The sequence below is a fragment of the Rhamphochromis sp. 'chilingali' genome (genome assembly GCF_963969265.1).
Source record: "Rhamphochromis sp. 'chilingali' genome assembly, chromosome: 2".
Lineage (NCBI taxonomy): Eukaryota > Metazoa > Chordata > Actinopteri > Cichliformes > Cichlidae > Rhamphochromis > Rhamphochromis sp. 'chilingali'.
In genome coordinates this window covers 19327851-19349355 of record NC_137930.1, presented here as the reverse complement: position 1 = coordinate 19349355, position 21505 = coordinate 19327851, and the positions used below count along the sequence as shown (strand labels likewise).

General features: G+C 42.5%; 2 protein-coding genes across 4 annotated transcripts in view; both read left to right on the top strand.

Annotated features, from left to right (window-relative positions):
* The first annotated feature begins 260 nt into the window (after positions 1-260).
* nxnl2 (nucleoredoxin like 2) lies at positions 261-2666 on the top strand. The gene is made up of 2 exons (XM_080874522.1): positions 261-800; positions 1639-2666. Exons 1-2 carry the CDS (start codon positions 499-501, stop codon positions 1805-1807), a joined length of 471 nt encoding a protein of 156 aa, XP_080730648.1. The 5' UTR covers positions 261-498; the 3' UTR covers positions 1808-2666.
* A 2851-nt stretch (positions 2667-5517) lies between these two features.
* The window catches only part of csgalnact1a (chondroitin sulfate N-acetylgalactosaminyltransferase 1a), a 36741-nt gene continuing 20753 nt past the window's right edge, over positions 5518-21505 (top strand). The window contains exons 1-2 of one of the 3 annotated variants that reach the window (XM_080876093.1): positions 5518-5666; positions 18737-19978. In XM_080876093.1, the coding sequence (XP_080732219.1) occupies positions 19168-19978 (811 nt within the window). In that variant the 5' untranslated portion in view covers positions 5518-5666; positions 18737-19167. Of the gene's footprint in view, positions 5667-18650; positions 19979-21505 lie in introns of all 3 variants that reach the window. The other 2 variants (XM_080876092.1, XM_080876091.1) reach the window with 2 other exon arrangements.

The following is a 21505-nucleotide window of genomic DNA, read 5'->3' as shown; positions in this document are numbered from 1 at the left end:
TGAAGACACTGAGAAGTGAGATGAAGTATAAACAAGTTTATAATAATTTACTGATGAGTAATTATACCCCGTTTAATGCTATTTGATCATAATTAACCTCAACACACATACGCACATGTGATTTTTAAACTTCTTTAACGTTGTCTAGTTTATAGCTTTGCGCATGCGTACACCGATACCGGAAAGCGTCACGAGACGTCGTGCTTTACCTATCGCTATGGAGTAGTTACGACAACTATGCTAACTGACTGCTTCTTAATGCAGTGTACGTGCGCGCGCGTGTGTTTTACCCACGTGGCTAATGAATTACGGCGGTTTCTGCGTCCTCATTGGTCCGCAGGTGATTATCGGGATTGGCTGTAAGCTACTTTTGCGGAAAGGTAAACGGAAACTTCCCCGGAGAGTCCACACTTCTGAGCGTTGTGTTCAAAACTCGGCAACAAATATGAGCTAAACGAAACTCTGAACAAAACTCAAAGCAGCCGGACTTCAGCAGACATGGTGGAGGTATTTTCCGGACGCACACTCCTGAACAAGGACGGAGAGTTTGTGGATCCTGAAGAGGCTCTGCGGAACAAGGTGGTGGGGATCTACTTCTCCGCGGGATGGTGCCCGCCGTGTCGGGACTTTACCCCAATCCTGTGTGACTTCTACACGGAGCTGGTGGAGGAGAGGGATCCTCCGGCTCAGTTTGAAATAGTTTTTGTGTCTTCTGACAAGTCAACCGATGACATGGTTGAATATTACCACGACATGCACGGAGACTGGCTCGCTCTGCCTTGGACGGATGATTACAAAAAGTGAGTTTCATAATCTAATATTTCACATTTGAACTTAACGTAACATAATCAGGTGTTTTATTTATCTTATACCTACACAGTGCAGTCTGTACAGTCTACTAGGCAGTGATCCAGCTTATGTAAAACGCTGATGCGCGTCACTGTCGAGGATTAGGTTTAAGCGACATCAAGTCCAGAGTGTTCTCTTCAAAGTGTCCTTTATTTGTTTATTTTGATTTCCAGATCACGTGATTTGAGTTATTGGAGGGTTGCGTGACTAAATCAAAGTCAGATCCGTACACCTGTGAGTGCAAACTTTTCTCTCAAACATTTTTTTCTTAAATAAAAGCAGTTATTTATTTATTACATAGCTACTTTAAAGTCGAGTATCAAGTTGTTCAGTTTCTAATCTTGGATGGAGTTGCAGCTATTCTGTTCATTTCTTTTTCTTCCCAAAGTTAAAACTGGACTCTTTGAATGTTCTGTTTAACCATACCAGTAGTGTGATTTAAATATATTCAGCAAAGCAGATGAGTATTGAAATAAAAACATCAAACATAAAAACATCCATGTGCCATTAAGTTAGCAGCATTTGAATGCTGTATCTAAGCAAAGTGAAGCTGTTTTTCTTACATTGTGTTTAGGTGTGTTGATTAATTGCAGCCAGTAATCATCTTTTATTTGTAAAATTTGAATTTGTGAGATATCTGTAGCCACAGTTGCCATCAAACTGCGTTGTTATGTGCAAGAATCTCACATGTATTCATGGAAAACTATCAAGTGTATAATAGATTCTTTACAGTGGAAGAAGTGTCTTTTTCTAATAAAGGCGCTTCTTTGTCTTTTTGTCCTCTCGCAGTGAGTTGAAGCATCGCTACAAGATCACAGCAGTGCCCAAACTGGTGATCGTGAAGGAGAACGGCGACGTGATCACGGACAAGGGCAGGAAACAGATCCGAGACCGGGGCCTGGCCTGCTTCAGGTCCTGGTTGGACGCTGCTGAGATCTTTCAGAACTTCAAGGGTTAGGAAAATAGAGGGCCTAACGAAGCTAATAAAATCTTCCTGCTTTCCATTTCAGTGTAGCCGTCTGACAGGTCGCCAGATCACCGGACAGCTTATGTTTCTGTTAGATGAAGATCTGCTTGTTTTTAATTCATCTTCTGCCCATTTTCCCGTCAGAGGTCGAACACCAGTAGTTAAAAATGCAATTTCAATGAAACATGAGAAAGAATAATCGTATTTAGATTCCAGTAATTCTTAAGAGCTGGTCTAATGATGGTTTTGCAGTTATTACTTGGGCATAAGGAGTCAGTCTTGTAGTGTAGTGGCCATATAGTTGGAATAATGACACCGTCAGTGATTAGACTGGATTCATCCAGTTCTTTTTGCCACTGGATGTGAAATCTGCCTGTAATGTAAAGGCTTGACTGCACAACCAAACCATGACGAGGGCAGCGCTCTTATTTTTACTCCCAATACCTGAAATGGTAAGAAATGGTAGCTGATGAAACACCTCTTTATCTATGGTAAAGAACAATTGTGAAGTAGTGGGAAAGAAACTTCTCAAATCGCAGATCTTCTGTCATCCTATGCATTAACGATAAACCCTCAGGCACGTCCGATAGAGAAATTGACCATTTCATGTGACTAATTCAAGCCAGCTGCTGCCATTAAAGTACATGTATACAGTTAATGCGCTCTTCAAACATTTAGCCAGACTTTGCCTCTGTTAAATATATATTTTGTTTCTATATTACTCACCTTTGTACATAAATGTAGTTCTATCTCAAGCTGCCTGTATATTTTTATATTCTGTTTTTAATGAGTTGTTAAGATGGGCTATTATTAAAAATTTAATAGAAGAAAACTATTCTGTTTTAATTATGATTATTATTACTATTTTTTTTTTCAAGGTTTGATTATGTGTTGTAGTGCTGAAGAGCTGTTTGATGAACAAACAGAGTGATTCCCTTTTGCCTCATTAAACTGTGGAAAGCCCACAGGATCTGTTTCCATCGTGCTGGCACATCTACACGCATGGTCCTAATTACCTGTTTCCCTCGTGTGCGCTGACACAGCTGTTATCACTTTGTGCACGAAGCATCCAACAGACCTGGTGAATAATGATGCGTGTGCGCGGGCCATCTTCTCCAGGTCTTGTCTGCTTCTTAAAAAGAAGACAAGACCAGAATCTCAATTCTGAGATGAATTGAGTCGAGCATCCAGCGTCTCTTCAAGGACCTTCGTCAAATCTCAGAGGACTGTGCAGACCAAAAGATCTGAGTTTATTGATGCAAGTCTTCAAGGTAACATAACTCCAACTGCCACGTTAGATGGATTATTTATTGTTAAAATATACTGCAGTTTGCATCATTATTCCTCTGGGGAAAAGGATGAAGACGGTGCATTTCCACGGTGTGCCATGTGGTGTAGCTGCAACACCATTTATGAGTGTGAAGACTGACGGTTCAGTTTCGTCTTATTAAAGGGTGTTTTCACATTTATCTGCTTATCGCGGTCAATTGATTTTTCATCCGAGTGGGAGAGATCTGAGTAATGTCTGAGTATTTATTGATCGTGTTGAGGAGTTATTAAAAAGAGAGCCACCGGCATGGGACCCTATTTACCGCTGTTCGGTCTATTTATAAGGCAGTGCGGATGAATTTTATTCATTCATATAAAATCCTTATGTCCTTTGCGTGTAAAGGCCACTCATTTCCTGGTCCTCTAATGGCAACGAAAAGTAACTTTTCTTGTAGGCTACCCGTTAAAACATTTTGCAAGTAGCCAAGGATATACATCTAAGTGTGTAATTCCTTCAAGTTCAGAGGCAAACGCTGGACTCTTCTGTTTATTAGATATCTCTAGTTTCTACTTACTTGCTCATCCAAAATTGAATAAATAACTTGTATATTAATGCAGATTATGTTTCTAAAGTGTATCTGAGTACTTCGCCACCGCTGTGTATCGATACTCAACAAGAGAACTACATTTTTACTCCAAAGACAACAGTTTTTGCTCCGTGCCTGTCACATGATTTGGGTCCTTAGAGAGCCCCTCGGGTCACTTGTAGATGAAGATGTGGGCTACACATTTGGACTTCTTGTTGGCCTTACAAATGAAAGGCAGTAGTGTTTCCTGCTGCTGTAACGGTGTCTTGAGTAACAAGGCTGTCTTTATGAGAGGACCTTGAGGGGGGGAGGCGGAGAGCTGGGCGGACCGGCGGACCTGCACGGAGAGAGCGCATCGGGGTCAAGTTGATCACATTAGCTGTCTGACTTCCGCTCATAACCTTCAAAATAAAACTTGTTTAAAAATATATATAGTCCCCCCCCCCCCCCCCCCCCCCCCTCAAAGGTTGTTGCTAGATTTAACCTGCTGTCATTCAGATTATTCATCAATCAGTAAAGTTGTCGGATTTAAAAACCTGAGGCAAGTCAGTAAGATTAATAATTACATGATAGGGAGAAAGCTTTCTGAAGAGTTATATAATAGGGTGGCCAGAAAGGTATACATGGAAAGATGAATGAAAATGTAGACAAAAAAATTTTTGTATTATCAGAGCTCTTGAGTTTAAAAACAAAAAAACTACAGTAGTGCCAGGAATATACAGATTGTTTTCCTGTTTTGAGCAATATCATAAGAAAAACAAAGCAATACGAACTCTTTTTGGTTTTCCAAACACACAGAACACAGAGAGCAACTAACAATGTCTTTCTCACTGAATGGACGGAATAAAAATAGTAAGGGTAAAGTTAAACAAGTAGACATTGCATGTGGGGGTTAATGTACAGTGAGATTTGATAAATATTTCATAATTTCATCTTTGAAAAAACCTCCAACCTTTCACTGTTAAACTGATTTTTACATGACTTAAGGCACAAAGAAGTAAGTGGACGACTAACAGAGGAGCATGATGAGACTTTTCGCAAACAGAACGCCAGTATTTTGTACTGCAAACAAGACAACTTGAGGGGAAGGAATGGGGAAAGTTACCCTATGTTAAATGCAATTTCCCCAGTTGGCTGGGATACTTTTTTTTTTTAAATCACCATTCAATTAAAAAGCAGTAGTTTGGGACACAGTCTTCATTGCTTCATTGCTTTTGTTTGTTTGTTTGTTTTTTGTTAAGTTGTTGCTGGTTTCCAGTTTCCAATCATGATGGCAACAAGCCACATCATCTCTTAATTACTAGCGGATCAGTACTTTGTTTTTAACGCTTAAGTTCAGTATGTAGCCCACTGGACTGTATTAAATAAGTCGTTTTCTTGGAAATGAAAACAACAACAACAACATTACATTGATTTAGTGGTCATTATAATGTGTTCAAAAGTTGCAAAAATAATATCATGATTCATTTCATAAATCATGACACACTGCTCTCCCAGAAGTTTCCTTTATGGGTTAAAAGTATCAGTATCGATCAGCATCGCCAATACTGGCCCTGTATCTACTTGGTATCACTTCTACTCTTAACCACGTTTCATTATCAGAAATTGTTGCTTTTAAGGATTTGTGGTTTAATTGAACAAAAATCGAATAACTAATATGAACTGGGGAGCTTTGAATAAGTGCAGGTAACTATTTTCCATTTTTAGTGCTTTTATTTTTATTTCTCTTTTTAAGCTAATGTAACTGGCTTGGATGAAAAGCTTTAGCAAAGCTTGATACATAATTAGTGCATTTTATTGTGAAGGCAGCAGGCTTCTCGTGTTCCGGTGCTGTTCTCGCTGCTCCGCGGTACAAACGCTCACACCCGCTCCTGGACAACCGAAGAGTCGTCTGTGGACCGGTGGAGGGCTGCAGGACGGTTCCGCAGCACCGGGACTAAACAAACCTCCGCTCCGCTCACAGTGGACCGGACTGACGACTGCTGGGACAAGAGGTAAGTTGTCCGCATGAGAGGACGCTGAAATACAGATGTAGCCTGTCGATAGCCGTACTGTAAAATAACAAAAGCCTAATATTTTAATAGGGAACATGTGCGGAGTTATTCTCACTTATTCTCTATCAGTGCAAATTGTTAGTTTATATTTGGATTGTCTGTAATTACAGGGTTTAGCGATCAACTTTTTGTGCGTAATTACGCCCAACTTATCAGGTCATTTCCCCCCATAATGCGCTTTATGGAGATATCAGGAAGAGGCAAAGAAACGTGCAAAAATGTGTCCACAATTTTGAATTTAACTTGTGTTTGTTTTTGCAGCAGCGCCTTTTCTGACATTTAATTCATCCATCCCACACTAATATTTAATACCAATGCAGCACTAATCACTGACGGGGTCCAATCAGTGACTCATGTGTAAGGTCACTCCAGACCAAAACCACATAGAGGATCTGAACAAAACATCACCCACAATGATTTCAGCTGAGCAGACCCAGATAATAAAATTACATGCACTCAGTCAAAGTGTAGGCTTCTTTCTAACAGTATCCCACTGAATCTCACTCACTCTCTCTCTCCTGCTCTCTCTCACTCTCTCTCTCACACACACACACACACACACACATGCATACATCCAGTACACACTGCTGGAGGTTTTTATCACAGAAAAGGCTCTAATCCTGCTTAGTGCGCTTACTAACAAGTACCTAGCACCCTGAAATATTTGGTTTGCATGCTGGCAGAGTAGATTGTTTTTTTCCCTCAGACTTGAAGAGTGAAACTTGAGGGATTACTCAGCGTGTGAGTTTGTTTGGCAGGCAGACCGTGTGTGTGTGTGTGTGTGTGTGTGTGTGTGCTACAGGTCTGTCATGGTGTGCACTTTTTAAAAGCTGATGTGACAATAACATCAGCTTTTATGTGTTAAGTGCACGTCTGTGAATGTTTACAGTTTTGCTCTCCCATGCTGCACCATCGTGTTTCACATTTCAGACAACAGTGTCGTGCGGGATAATTAGCCATTGACATTTCAAATGCTCTGATGTAACATCCCTGCAGCACAGTGACAAATGAGATCTGATGATATTACAGTCACCCTCGCTATGTGTCTTTTGATTCTTTCAGATGGTTCCAGTCTTGAGAAAACTATTGAGTTAAATGCAGATCGCATAAATGGCACTGATTTATCGCCCTGCGTTGGTAGGGCCGGCTGACAGTTAACAGTATAAATTATCAACAGCAGATGGTGGAGCTGGTTTGGTAGCAGTTAAAGAAACCTGTTGTAACCCCTTAAAGCCAAACCACAAGCCTTCACCTTAGCCTTGCTGCGAGGTTAGAGTTGAGAAACGTCTGATGGTAATTTCTGTTCTGCGGTGTGCGGCTTCAGGGAGAACAGGGAAGTCGTGAGTTTGCCTCATAATTGTTTAGTTTTTTTTCCCATTGCACAAGAAAAGCAACGGTGAATGCGCTGCAGGTGTTTCTGGTTGAGATGAGCAGGTGTAAAAAAATGTGGATGCGCCGGATTTCTTCATTTTCTGTCAGCTTCAATTGTTTGCCGTCTTGCCATAATCTGTTGTCATCTATTTATAACTGTCCACCTGCAACCGTCACCGTCAACAGCGGTAAGACCCGTGACACAGGGAGTGTCTCACTGTGTAAACCACGATTTATTATATTACATCGCGATTATGCAGAGGCTTACTGTGCCCTCTATGAATTGGATTGCGGTTTTCATTGTGCTTCTGTGGATGAGTTACTGCTGTCTCAGAAAGGGCAAATTAGCGGGCAATGTATATATGTGTATATAGCCATCCATCCCTTTCCTTAACTGCTTATCAGATCCGGTGTTGCACTGGCTGGAGCCTCTCCTGTAATAAGGTGAAAGGCTTGCTGCTGCTGGCCGGCAGGAAGGGTGGGGGTGGGGGGTGGGGGGGGGGGGGTGGGGGGTGGGGGGGGACAAGTGCGTCAGATATCAGTGTGTTAGTCTGTACCATTAATTCCCCTATTATAAGAGGTCCAATTGCACTAATGGACATTTCACATTCATAAAAAGCAGGAAAAGGTTGAAATTTCTGACATCAGTGAAGCAGAATGTGGGAAGTAATTCGATTTTTTATTTTTATTTTTTTTTAAACTTAAGAAGTGTCTGCTTTATTTTCAGAAGAGTTGCCACTCTTTATTCCCTGCTGCAATGACCCATTTTCCCCATGGGGACCATTAATGTTTAATCTGATCCAATCTAACCTAACCGTGAAGAAATGGAGCACTTGAAGAGAGGGAAAGCAGGGGGCGGGGTTGGACGGTGCATGTTAACACAGACACCTCAGGCCCTCCAAGGTTTGGAGGCCTATCTCCACCCACCACCACTTCCCCTGCCGGTGGCGGACTCCCTCAGGTGTCGGTGTGTTGGTGGTTCTTTGTGTCTGGGGGTGGGCGTCCGGGTACACACCGGCTCACTCCTTGGCGGCCGCTTGTCGGGGCCTGGGGCCTGGGGCTCGCTCGGGCCCCTTTGGAGGTGGGGTGCCCCCGGCCTCTCGGCCTGGGGCTCGGTCACTCAGGCACAGCTGGGGGCCGGCGGAGCTCACGGGCGCGTCACTGCAACTCCCCCTGGCTTCTGCTCCGCGGCTGCTGGGCGAGCCCTCATCTGGGACTCTCCTCAGCTCTTACTGGAACAGTGGCGCGGCTGCCCCTCTGTTGGTCTTCCATGGTCTCTTGTGTTCTGGGGGCCTCTGGATGTCTGGAGTTTTGATCTCCTCCATACCCGCTTCACACCCTGGAGGACGGGGCTGTGGCCCCCCCACACTCCCTAGCAGATCATTACATGGAGAAACCTTTGGAATGCAAGCATGCTGATCCACACAGGTATGCACACATGGGTATTCACAGACGCGGACTAAAGCTTTCTTGGCTGCTGCCTCAAAGCACACTGTGCGCTGTCTATCTTGCGTGCTGCACAATATCGTTTATTATTTAGTAAATATTGATATCTATGACTAGCTAGTTTATTGTGATGGTGCTTTGTTTTCTCTATTATTATGTTACTCTTTGTTGTTTGCTGTCTCCTCTGTTTGTTTTTTTTGTTTGTTTGTTTTTTTTCTCCATACAGGTGACGCAGGAGTTCTTTTTTTTTTTTTTCTCTCTCTTCCCCCCCCTTCTCACCGTCTCTTCTCCCCTTTGGTTTTCTTTCTTTCTCTCCCCCTCTTTCTCTCATTCATTCCCCCTGTCCTATTTATTAAAAAAAAAAAAAATGACAAAGGATGAACTGAAGCTCTGCCATCACGTAATGTCGCATACTGCTGTTTCTGATGTCATTTAAAAAAAACTAAAAAAAACACAGACACTTGTAGTGAAGTAGAGGCGTGTAGGCTTTTTCGTTGTTTTCGTTTTTTTTAAAGGGCCTTCCAGATGGCACGCCGACTGGAAGGATCCGGAGAAACCGGCCCCTAATGAATGGGAGGGAGAATCACCTGAGGGGACAAGAAACATCAAAGAAAGCTTTCTCTCACCTTCCTACCCTCAAACAGACTCTTTTAATCCCGACTTTTTCCTCTCTCTGCTTCATTTTCTCCTTGCAGCATGTATCTCATCTACTCGCTTAATAGTTCCCCTCGAGTTATCTGAGGATATAGTTGTCAAACTCACCACCCACTTTCTTTCCCCACTCGTTTTCAAATTTTATCTTAATTAATCTCTCCTCCTCTCCTCTCCTTTCCTTTCCTCTCCTCTGCTGTCCTTCCCTAGAGGATGTTCCCCAATTTTCCAGTAAGATAGCCAGAGGGCAGGTTCAGACAGCACTGTGTGAAAAGAAGACATTCAGTGAGGCCAACAAGCACACAAACACATTAACATCCCTGCCCTGCACGGTAACAAGTATACCACTCGGCAGAGGCTTCAGAGCTAGGATGAAGGAGAGGCAGACAGTATGGAGCAGAGTTTAAGCATGCATGCTTCTGTGGTTTGTACGGTTGCTTGTAGACATCTCAGGGGTCAGTTACTCACAGACAGTTCATGTGTATGGAAGGAAAGGGCCGAGGTAGGAGGAGAAGGTTGTTTTTAAAGGATTAATATTCTCTCATATGAACGTGCTTTACAGATGAGTATATGAAATGATGGGACTTAGAGGAAGATTTAAAGAACGCAACATTTTTTGCAACCACTCATAATTGTATATGGTCAGTAAAAAGCATAGCAATATACTGAATTTTCTGATTTATTTATTTGCATACAGTAGATAAAGCTATTGCTCCTAGCTGGCCCTGGAAGCCTGCCTGTGTTGTGAGATTCCTGTTTTTTGCCTTCAATATTTAGTTTTGCTCACTGCAGCGCCAAATGTGATGGGAGGAGTGGGCACGGCTGCATCTGGGTGGGTTTACTATGAAGGGAGTTGAACACAGCCAGGCTTCCTTTGTATTAGCTGGCTCGAAAAATACCAGTCAGAGATAAAAGTGGCTGCTTTGCAGGTCATGTGGCTCTTCTTCCGCACAAAGTGATTCCTATGAGTGCACCCACTCCAATCGGGGATGACGATGATAATAAAATGGTGATAAAATTCTATAAAGAACAGTAATAACACAAAATTAAAATATGACACGTTTGCAAATAAGGCGAGAAAAAAACTGTTAATTTGGAATTTAAAGCACAGAGCGGTAAACATTTTAATTAATTTATCGCTGAGCGCCCTCTCAGTGCTGCTGTTTATTTCTGAGATGACGACTGCTCATTAGAGCCCTGAAACTTTAAACTGGATCCATTTAAACATTAATGGTTGTGTATCCTGATAACAGAGACGTTAGCTTCCCGGCACAATATAGGGAGATAAATTTTATGACTTGATAGACGTGTTGTGTGTTCCGGTAGCTGCAACTCCAGCAGTGTGAAAGAAGCTTAGAAGCAGATTTTTAAAAAAATATATACATATAAAAACATTTATACATTTTCCCAGTCACCAAATAATACAACACACAGTTTGCACTAGTGTAACTTTCCAGCTTGGTTTAATTTGTGACGTTAGTAAAAGCGGCTTAACAATTTGCACATGTAAATGTACTCGCCCATTAAGGAATCGATATTGGACTCAACAAATGCTGTAAATAAAAGAATGAAATTAATGCAAAGTCTGACCATAGTTTGCTCCCTACCAGCTTATGTGTTCACCATAAGTTACCAGTTGGTGATTTAGGTAAAAAGAGAGCCACATGACACAGGAAACTCTGACTTTAAGCTAAACCATTAATCTTGCTTCTTAGTACACCCCTCTAGGATTCACATGGTATCGTGCTTGTGACTGTTTGTGTAGGTATTTGACTGCACCCACTGAAGGATTCTGGGCATGCAACCTACACAAACTTGCTTGTGTGCAGAGAAAGAAACCAACCGGATGTAGCTCGACATGGATTATATGACGTGAAGAAATGCAATCTATGATATGTTCAAGTTGAACGCTGATTATCTGAAAAGATTTTTTTTTTTTTTTATCATTTTATCTTGAAGACGTCAACTTGGATCCACTCTTTGAAGCTTGCCTTTCTTTCTTATTGTGGTTTAGTAACAGTGCAAATAGATAAATGAATCACTTAAAGCACATTTGTTAATGATTAATAGCTGATTAAAAAAAAAAAAAAAGTCCACTAGGTTCACCAGTGTATGAATGTGTGTGGGAATGGGTGGATGACTGGATGTGTAAAGCGCTATACAAATACAGGCCATTTACCATTTTTACAAATGGCCTGGTAACCGGCCTGTATGGTAAATACAGGCCATTTACCATTTTTACAAATGGCCTGGTAAATGGCCTGTATTTATATAGCGCTTTTCTAGTCCCTAAGGACCCCAAAGCGCTTTACATATCCAGTCATCCACCCATTCACGCACACATTCACACACTGGTGATGGCAAGCTACATTGTAGCCACAGCCACCCTGGGGCGCACTGACAGAGGCGAGGCTGCCGGACACTGGCGCCACCGGGCCCTCTGACCACCACCAGTAGGCAACGGGTGAAGTGTCTTGCCCAAGGACACAACGACCGAGACTGTCCAAGCCGGGGCTCGAACCGGCAACCTTCCGATTACAAGGCGAACGCCCAACTCTTGAGCCACGATCGCAGTCGATCAGTCACAATCCATACAGTTATCTCCAGAGAAGTTGGCGGCTGGGTGGCAAATTTGATTGGCTGACTGGCCAAAAAAACAAAAAAAAACCAACAAGAGCTCTGCTGGAGGACAGTTTATGCATCAGAAACTGTTCAGTAATCTAAAAATTTTTTTATAGATTGTTTTGAGAGATATTGCCGTCTGTTAAAATAACAAACCTCGGAAATATTGGAAAGTCTGGCGCTTGACTGTTTTTGTGTACAGCCGGCATTCTCTGTTTTCTCAGATTATACTGTGCTCACCTTTGTTCTAGATTGTATTATTGTTAATTAAAAAAAAAAACCCAACAACTTTGCGCACCTTTTCCCGTGCTGCAACACATATTTTGGACACTGCCCTCTAGTGACAATTAATAGCTGAAACATGTAGACAACAGTTGCGTGCAGGCTCTGTGTAGACAATCACATAGGTGTGATTGTAGAGGCAGAGCTGGACTTGACCAGAGGCTCTGTAGCCCCTCCTGATATGTCAAGTCATTACACTCAAGCTGTGACCTCTGAAGTCACGGGAAGTGGCATAATTTGCAGTTCCCTAAAGGTGAGTGGGTTATAATCTTCAGTGTTTAAATGACGGCGTGTTTGGAGCCTGTTACAAAACCAGTTTTGATATGATAAATAGGCATGAAAAAACATGCAAAGACAGAAACCCCCCAGCATTTGATTCAAACCCAGGACCTTTTTACTGTGAGGCAACAGTGGTAACGACTCCACCACTGTGCCTCCCTACGTCTAGCCCGCTTCTTTAAATTGTTTTAAGGTTTAAAATGAATGCATAACTCAGGGCGCGGCCACTTTGAATAATTCACGAGTGCCATTTTTCTTTGTTTGGGGATTTGTTTTTGAGCTGCTTCCTATTTGCCAAAATTAGCATTGCACAGTGAAGGACAGATAAAGGAACTAAGCTAGAAAGCCAGTGCTGTCATGAGCTGAGAGCATGAAAATATGGTCACATCTACTTTCCAAACCCAACATGGCACTAGGCAAAACAGCTGGGCTTAAGATGGGAGTCCACAAACTGTGGGGTGACGTCACTTTGGCGACATCTATCTTTCTCTCATAATCATGCAATCTGTGCTGGCATTCCTTTTATATCTTCAGTCTGGCGCTGCCACCATCCCCACTGATGTCTGTGGGGGAGTATAAACAAGCACATCTTGAAAACAGCTGAATGCGAAGTAGGGTGAGTATTGAAGTCTCTTTTTCAGAGACTAAGATTTATGAACAGTTTGCTTGTTTGTTTGTTTAGTAAAATGTGGTTTTTCAGAGCGTGTTCTGGCATGAGCATGTTAAGATTTCCCCTCATGTGCACTGTAGATCTGAAAACGATCAAAACCCAAAATGCACAAAGTAATGGAAAACAGTGGCTGCCATGAACAGGAGAGAAAAAATCTACAACTTTGAAGTGCAACTATATAATAATTCAATAGGAGATGCAGATATGAGAGATAAAAAGCTTAAATGTGCAAAAGTGCTGATAAAATCCTGAACAGTATAAGTACAGTGTCTTCTGTGTGTTTCTGCTTTACAACCACCCCGCCTGATTTTCCAGGCCATTGCACTCTCTTTCACACAAACACTCACACCCTTTGAAAAGATGCATATACTGTGAATTCCCAGTGCATATGTTTTTATGAAAGAGCGGTCTGATGGAGACAACAAAGACAGTCTGCTCTTTAAAAATGACAGCAGGGATTAAGATGCTTCGTTTGTCGCGATGTTGCGGTCACGAGGTTGCTTCTCAAATGCCTCAGGCACTTAAAGGTTGGCCTGAAGCACAGAGAGGGGCACACAAACAGAGATATGCTGTCACCTGCGTGTGATTTCTGCTTCACAAGTGTGACTGAGACTCACAAAATGGGGCAACGGACAGAGAAGAAATTCATTCTTTCTCTTCCCCCCCCCCATTTTTTTTTCTAAGTGCAAACTCCTGCAGCTTCAGCTACTCTCTCAATACTCGTTGCTACACTTTGCTCACACGTTATCTCCTCTCTGACTTATTTTCACAAAGATGAGCACAACACTTCTAACAGGTGTCAAGAGGAAGACAATATTTTTGATGCACAGATGCACCTATTTCAGTAGAAGCACACACAGTGAAACAAACAGGCATAAATCCCCTGGGGACAGGAAACAGCAGCGGGAGGGGAGGAAGTGATTTTAGCGGCTGACCCAGATGCTGCTGCTGGGAATATCTCTGGTCACCAAATACTAAATCATTCTTTTTCTCGGTCCTTACTTTCTTTTCTTTGTGACAGGCAGATTATTTTTCCGCTCTCTACTGGATGTCGCTCTGCATCTGTGTTTCTATTTCCGGCATATCTAATAATGGGGACAGCACATTTATCAGCTGCGACATCTCAAAAAGTGAAGAAATGTAATGTGTTGGTAAACAAACTAGCGTTCGTATTGCCTGTAGATGTATTTGATGCATTCTGCAAAAGAAACGTGGGAAAAAGATTTCTCAAAAGAGTAGCTCAGTGTACTATGAGGACTGAAACAACCATCAGGAAACTGTTATCAGGTGTTGGCCCTGCCAAGCACTGACTTAAAGGTGGAGGTTGAAGAGACACGGTGGCAGAGAGAACTATTGTGGTAAACTTCACGGCAGGTTTGTTTTTTGGGCTGTTGAAATTGATTTATACTGAGAATCTGATCAGTTTATATGATTTCCTTTCTGAGAAACAGTATGTTTGGATTTACGGTAGATGCAGACATCTGTGGTTTTCAGGTCTCTGAAGGATCTCCACAACAAAGTTTTCTGCTAGCACAGACGAAAACTTTAAATCAAGTTAGAAATGTTTTTGAATCTATAGCCACACCTGCACATAGAGTACTTGAGGCTTTACTTGGCTAAGGGATTTGAAGCTTGAAGTGCTAACACAAGAATCCTAACAGCATCAGTGGTGATATGCTCCTTTTAAACACATGCAGTCATGTCAATTCACTTCAGTTTTATTTACGTAGCGCCAAATCACGGCAACAGTCATCTCAAGGAACTTTATATTGTAAGGTAAAGACCTTACAATAGCACAAAGAATACCCCAGCATTCAGATGACCACCTATTAGCAAGCATTGAGTGACAGTGGGAAGGAAAAACTCTCCTTTTAACTGGAAGAAACCTCCAGCAGAACCAGGCTCAAGGAGGGGCAGGCATCTGCCGCACCAGCTGAGGGTGAGGGGAGTAAAACGGGACAAAAGACATACTGTGGAAGAGAGGTGGAGATCATAATGCCTAATGATAACTAATGGCAAAGTGAAGAAGAAAGTTTTTCAGAGGACTCTGTGCAGTCCTGTCAAACTTTCAATTTATCCTTAACTGCTTTCATAGAAATTAAGAGGATGAGTAGCAGCCAAGTGCTGCTACTACTTGATTAAATGAACATCATTAGATAGACTCACAGATACAGTGTGAGTCTATCTCTGCAAAAACATTTGGTGGTTTTTTGCTGGTGTGATATTGTGACATTGTGTTAACACAATGTCACAATATCACAGTGGACCTGACCCTGCAATACTCGGAGAAACTGCAGAAAGTCCAAGAGCTGCATGCCAAACTCTGCATGCCTCAGTTAGCATGTTACATGTTTAAGTTCAGGACAGTACAATTAGAAAAAGACTGAACAAGTATGGCTTGTTTGGACGGATTACCAGAGGACAGCGTCTTTTGTCTAAAAAGAGGATCGCAGCACAGCTTAGCTTTGCAAAGCTGCAAAAGAACAAACCACAAAACCTAAGAGATCTATGCATAAACGGATGTCCACAAACCTCAATGGACTGAAGCAACGCTTTAAAGAAGAGCAGGCTAAATTTCCTCCAGAGCCTTAAGAGAGACTGATAAAGTCGCACAGAAAATGATAAATGATTGCATTAAGTAAGTAAAGGTGCTTCTACTTTCTTTTTCACAGGCCTGAATAATGTCTCTCACTATTTTACCATAGCTTGTTAGCACAGATGTAGCACATGTCAGACACATTGTGAGAATAAACATTTTATGAGCATGCGTTTACTTTAGTGCTAGATGGTAACAGGAAACTATATGCCTGTAATTATTTCTCTGCGGTGTTCTTGTGTTGAGGCCACGGCTATCCCCGTGGGGAGTCAAATAACCAGGGCTGAATCAATTCATTCATTCCGGTGGGACTCGGCGGTTTGACTGCAGGACTCTGCTTATAAATCAAAGTTACACCAGCCTTCTTTGCAGTGATGAATCTTTCTCACATACCTTTATGACTTGGAATGACCACATTGCCATAGACAACATATACTTTTGTTCTGTCAGGGGTACATTTGCAAAGGTTTCAAGAAGCTGAACCAAACTAAAATAGCGCAGGGAGAGAACAATCACCCCAGCCTTAGTCAGCTGATGGCTCAGTTGACGATAATCAATCTGCATGCTAACCTAATCACCTGCTGGCTGTAGCTTCATACTCTCCTCCCACCACGAGCTTGCATTTGACAATGCAAAGCAGCGCATTTGTTCCTCAGTAAAAACGGGAAATTGACCATCACAATGCCAGACCCAGGCACACGCTGTAATTCGTGTGAATGGCTTGTGATCACATTTACTGGCATTAGTTCGAGCGCAACTGTGCTACAGGAAGTCAAAATCATCTGGAAAAACCAATGTAATTATTTAGAGGAGGTTCCCTGCAACTCTCAGCTAATGAGAAGCTTTTGTGAACGAGCCAAAATGAACTGATTAAACTGCCATTAATGTCATGCCACATGTTTTGAAGATCCATGGCTCCATATAATGATATCATGAGGACTTTTTCTGTAATTCAAAGGACGATACTCGATGTGAGGAGCCGCAGCACGCTCTCCAGCACTAACTCAGCCACTTTTCCCCGAGCGTCCTCTCCTCAAACATTTTTTAAGTCAGCAGCGGAGGTCCTGCTGGAGAGACGCCCTGTCTGTCCTGATTCAGCCATCTGTTAGAGCACAGTCCAGTATTCACTTCTGCCATATACTAATCCTTTCATTACGCTCAGCTTCAGGCTGTCCTGTCAAAGAGCTGACTGTGTGGGGAGTCAAGAGAGACCGGGACTGATACACAGAGATACATTTACAGATACATACAGGAACACTGAAACACCTTCCCACAAGAACATATATATGCATAGACACGCACACAAAACGTCTATTTATGCTCAAGACTTGCATTCAGACATCCAGATACACCATACTGCTGCTCACCTTTCCCACGCAGAAGACATAAAGTACAGAGTTATCGCTTAAACTTTACAGCTTGTTGTTCACCACTTAGTTTTACTTTGTGACGTTTGACGTTTTTGGATTACCACAAAACACAAAGCACGTCTGGTGCTGATCATGTCAGTGGTTGTATCTGCATTTGGCTGGTAGCGGTGAATGTTTGTCTGTTGTGTAAGATCAATTTTGTGCTGACTAAATGTTCTAACATGGCTAGATCAAGTCTTTTTGGGATGACGGTTCCTTTTTTGGGACAAGTTGTTATTTTACCATCTGTGCCAGACAAAAAGTCATAAGATCATCACTTTTATTACAGTTTTTCTTTCGTAACATAAATCGATGGGATATTCTAACCAAGCCCACAAAATTTGTTCTAAAACGGTGGTCCAAACAACTAACGTTGCTATCCACAAAGCCATCCCAGTAAAAATGCTGCTCAAGAGCTTTTGTGAGGAAAGTTTAAATATAGTCCTCGAAAAAAACAACAATGCATAACCCATCATTCAGAAGCATGTCGAGGCAATAACATGGACTAATGGTTTTCTATATGGCTATCAGTCTCTCACATTGCTATAAAGGAAATTTGAACCACTTTTCTTTACAATGTTGCTTGTTGAGTTTTGCAAGCATTCATTAAATACATTTATTTGTCTTTGAAGGGCCTACTGCGGCACCTCAGTCCAGGTGAGGTCTGGACTTTGACTGTGTCATTGCAACACCTTGATTCTTTTCTTTTTTCAGCCATTCTGTTTTAGATTTGCTGCTGTTCTTTGTCCTATTGCATGACAATTTTGTGCCAGTTGACAAATTGTCACATGGATGGCCTCACATTTGTCTCCAGATCTCCAGATCCACATTTGCCAAATGGTGGACAAACCAGACATCTTGTGGTTAACTTTAACATGAACATGTTAAATGAGGACTGCAGAGTCGGAGATGTAGCTTTTTGATTTTTTGCAGTTTGTCTGAGCATTGCATAATCTGAGCTTTATGCCAATAAGTTCATCAATTGCATCAACAGCACCGGGCTGATAATAACTCTTTTAATTCATATGGAGAAAGTAAGGGTGTATTTACTTTACTGTCTTTATTGCATGACTGTGGAAACATAAAGAGCAATAATATGACACTACAGTCCACTTCATGTGCACATACCAATACACACACTGCAGGTACAAATAGCTGCATAGGTGTATACATATTTTCCTCTCTATTCCCTGATCTCTCTCTCTCACTCACACACACACACACACACACACACACACACACACACACACACACACACACACACACACACACACACACACACACACACACCTTAGCACATAAGAACTATAACTTCTGGAGTTTCAAGCTCACGCTCCCTTACTTACTGCGTCATATCTTCAGTGACAACTGTACAACTGTTTTCCAGGAGCTTTAGTCCTGAGGCAATGCTTGGTTTGGCAACTTCTTGCCACCCTAAAACTAATATGTCAGAGTAGCCTGGTCTATTTCTGATTCAGTGCATATTTAAAGACACACCCTCCAGTGTTTAGAGAAAGCTGGTGCACGTCAAAATGTTAAAAAGAATTGTTTCCAATAACTGTCCTTTCTGTCTCTCTCCTTTCTGTTTCCTTTGTCAGGAAAACAGCTTTGGAAAAAAAACAAACAGATGACTACTGAGGATTAGAGTTCTATGAATTTTTTTTCTTCTTTCTTTCTGCATCAGTCGCATTTGTATAGGAGACTATTTGGCTGAGCATTCGGATACTGGAAGGAGGACAGGAAGAGGACAACATGGACTTAGTGGGAGAGTCAGAGCAAACAGATGAGTCACTTATGAGTGACAGATGATGCAACAGTGTCTGGAACAGTTTCTTCTCACAGACCATGGAGCTAATTGGACCAAGAGAAAGGAAGAAAGTGTTTTTTCACAAGTGTCTGCCTTTTTTCTTTTTTTTCCTTTATTTTACCAGTGACACAACAGTCTCAGGCAGTTGGGAACCAATGACCTAATTCAAATTAAATGACCTCACACTGATATGTAGCCCGCCTCCTCACCGGGTGATGGAACATAAACACAAGTCAGACATCATTAAGGCCAGAGTGTGTGAGGTTACATGATACCTCTGTGGGTTTAACCAGGAGGAGTGAGTTTTGATGTTGCGTGCAGTGATGTTACGGCGCGGACTACTGTTGTGGGTGTCCCGTGTCGGGGGGCTTCTGGTGCTCCTCTGCTGCTCACTTTCGCTCCTTTATGTGATGAGATGCAGCCCGCCATACTCTAATGACCCTCCACTGAGTCATATATTACCCCACGCTGGATCTAATCATCCCAGCTTGGGAGGCACGAGGCCGGAGACCGGAGCGGGAGCCGCTGGGGTCGGAGGAGCTGGGCCTGCCCACAGCGGCGGTCCTCCGAGTGCCCACTCTTACCAGGTGCTCCTCCAAGAACGTGAGGAGCAGCACCGCCTCCACATCTCCTCCTTGAAGAAACAGATAGCTCAGTTGAAAGAGGCATTGCAGGAGCGCAGTCAGCAGTTGAAAGGAGTACAGGAAAGCCTGAAAAGAGCCAATGGAGGCCCAGCAGAGGGGCAGGAAGGAGGCGCTGCCTCACAAGGAGGTGGTGTTGGAGAAGCTCAGGTAGCCAAGAGCCAGCCGGCGGACCTACAGGAGTTCCTGAAGGCCCAGCTGTCAAAAGCTGAGGTGACCCTCGGCATCAGGTTGCCCAGCGAGTACGCTGTAGTGCCATTTGAGAGCTTCACCCTGCAAAGAGTATACCAGCTGGAGATGGGGCTGACACGTCATCCGGAGGAGAAGCCTGTGAGAAAGGACAAACGAGAGGAGCTTGCGGAGGTCCTAGAGACGGCTCTGCATAGCCTCAATACGCCTTCATCTGAGCAGGACCGCAGGAGTGCAGTGGAAAAGGCCCAAGCTAGCAAAGTCTACACACCATCTGACTTCATAGAAGGTGAGAGTATGTTAAATCTCAACCCAATCTCCTGAAATATGTGTTTATCTGCAAATATTTTATCAAAGGTAAACGTGTATGGTATCAACAGAAGCATCAAAGTCTCAGCTTAAAGCTTAAAAGTTGCACCTTTTGAAATGTGTTGGTTGCAGCGGTATGGCACAACTTTTACTTGAAGGGTGAATGTTTCTACTTCAAGTTTCACTACAGCTCAGAGTGTTTGCAGACAAGGCGGCGTCTTCCACGCAAGCTACAGAGCAGCCAAAGCAATCATAAGGAGGTTTTTGTTGTAGCACCTTCTTTGCACCCAGCAACCAACCAATACCAGTGACAAATACCCACAGTGCATCGCTGTAAAGGATAGCGCCACACTGGATTTGTAATGCAAGATAATATGAGGGCCAGCAACACAATAATCATCCTATTTTTTTATTGTTATGTAATTGTATTTGAATGTGCTAAATTGCCCTGCTACTGTTGGCTACTGGGATATTGTATAACTAATATATAATTAAGTTTCTTAAGAGCTACTTGGTTGTGTTCTGCCGCTGATTTCACTCTTTGCCTTTGAATTTAACAAATTACACATTAAATAATTAATAATAATAGAATTAAATGCATATTTCTTTTTGACACTGTGTTAAATCTAAACTCCACTAACCACATTTGTTTTACTGTCAACAGCGTTTCTCCTCAGAACACAATTACTCTAATATCTTCTGCTATCTTGCTTTACCTTTCTCTCCTTTTCTTTTGTCAACATGAATCCCTGGAAGGTCAGAAATATGTGTATTTGTGTAAAACCACAGTCATTATATCCTCCTAGTTTGTTCTTCTGCAGCTATGATCATAACCTCAGGAAATGAGCACAGCTGCTGCTCAATCACAGCGCAGGATCTCTTCAGACACGGTGTTTTAGTGTGTGTGCCTACTCTTTGAAGGTCACTATCTTCACTGTGTGAGTGGGTGGAGGTTTTAAAGAGAGTGATGGGGCACCTAGCTCTGTAGAAATGAGCCAAAGGTCACCATGTGGAGCTCCATGCATCTGTGTTAGCTTGTGCGTGGTCCTGTGCAATCTAGGTCTGTGTTTATGTGGTTGTGGCTTTAAAGGATGTGCGTGCATTTGTGCATCTGTTTGTGTTCACGCAAGTGGTCTCCACATTTCTTTAAGTCAGCAGCAGGGAAATGCAGTTTTTTTGAAATGAAATGGAGACACTCGCTCACATCTCTTGGGCTTTTTTCCCTTTAATGGGCTTGGACATCGATTTTAGGTGATTCTCGAACAAACAACGTTTTATCCAACCAGTCAGACAAGTGAAAGCCAGTCTAGATAGCCAGACTAACACAAGCATCTTTGGGGAGTTTGAGGGCTGCATTAGCAATCTAGTGAGCTGAAACTGTACACAAACACTAGAGGTATGCAAAATGAACTTGCCAGCAACTATGTTGTGGCCTTAGAAAGAGAAAAAGAAGTGCAGTTAGACTAAAAAGACAGAGACAGGAAGTGGCGGCACTCAGTCTAAATAG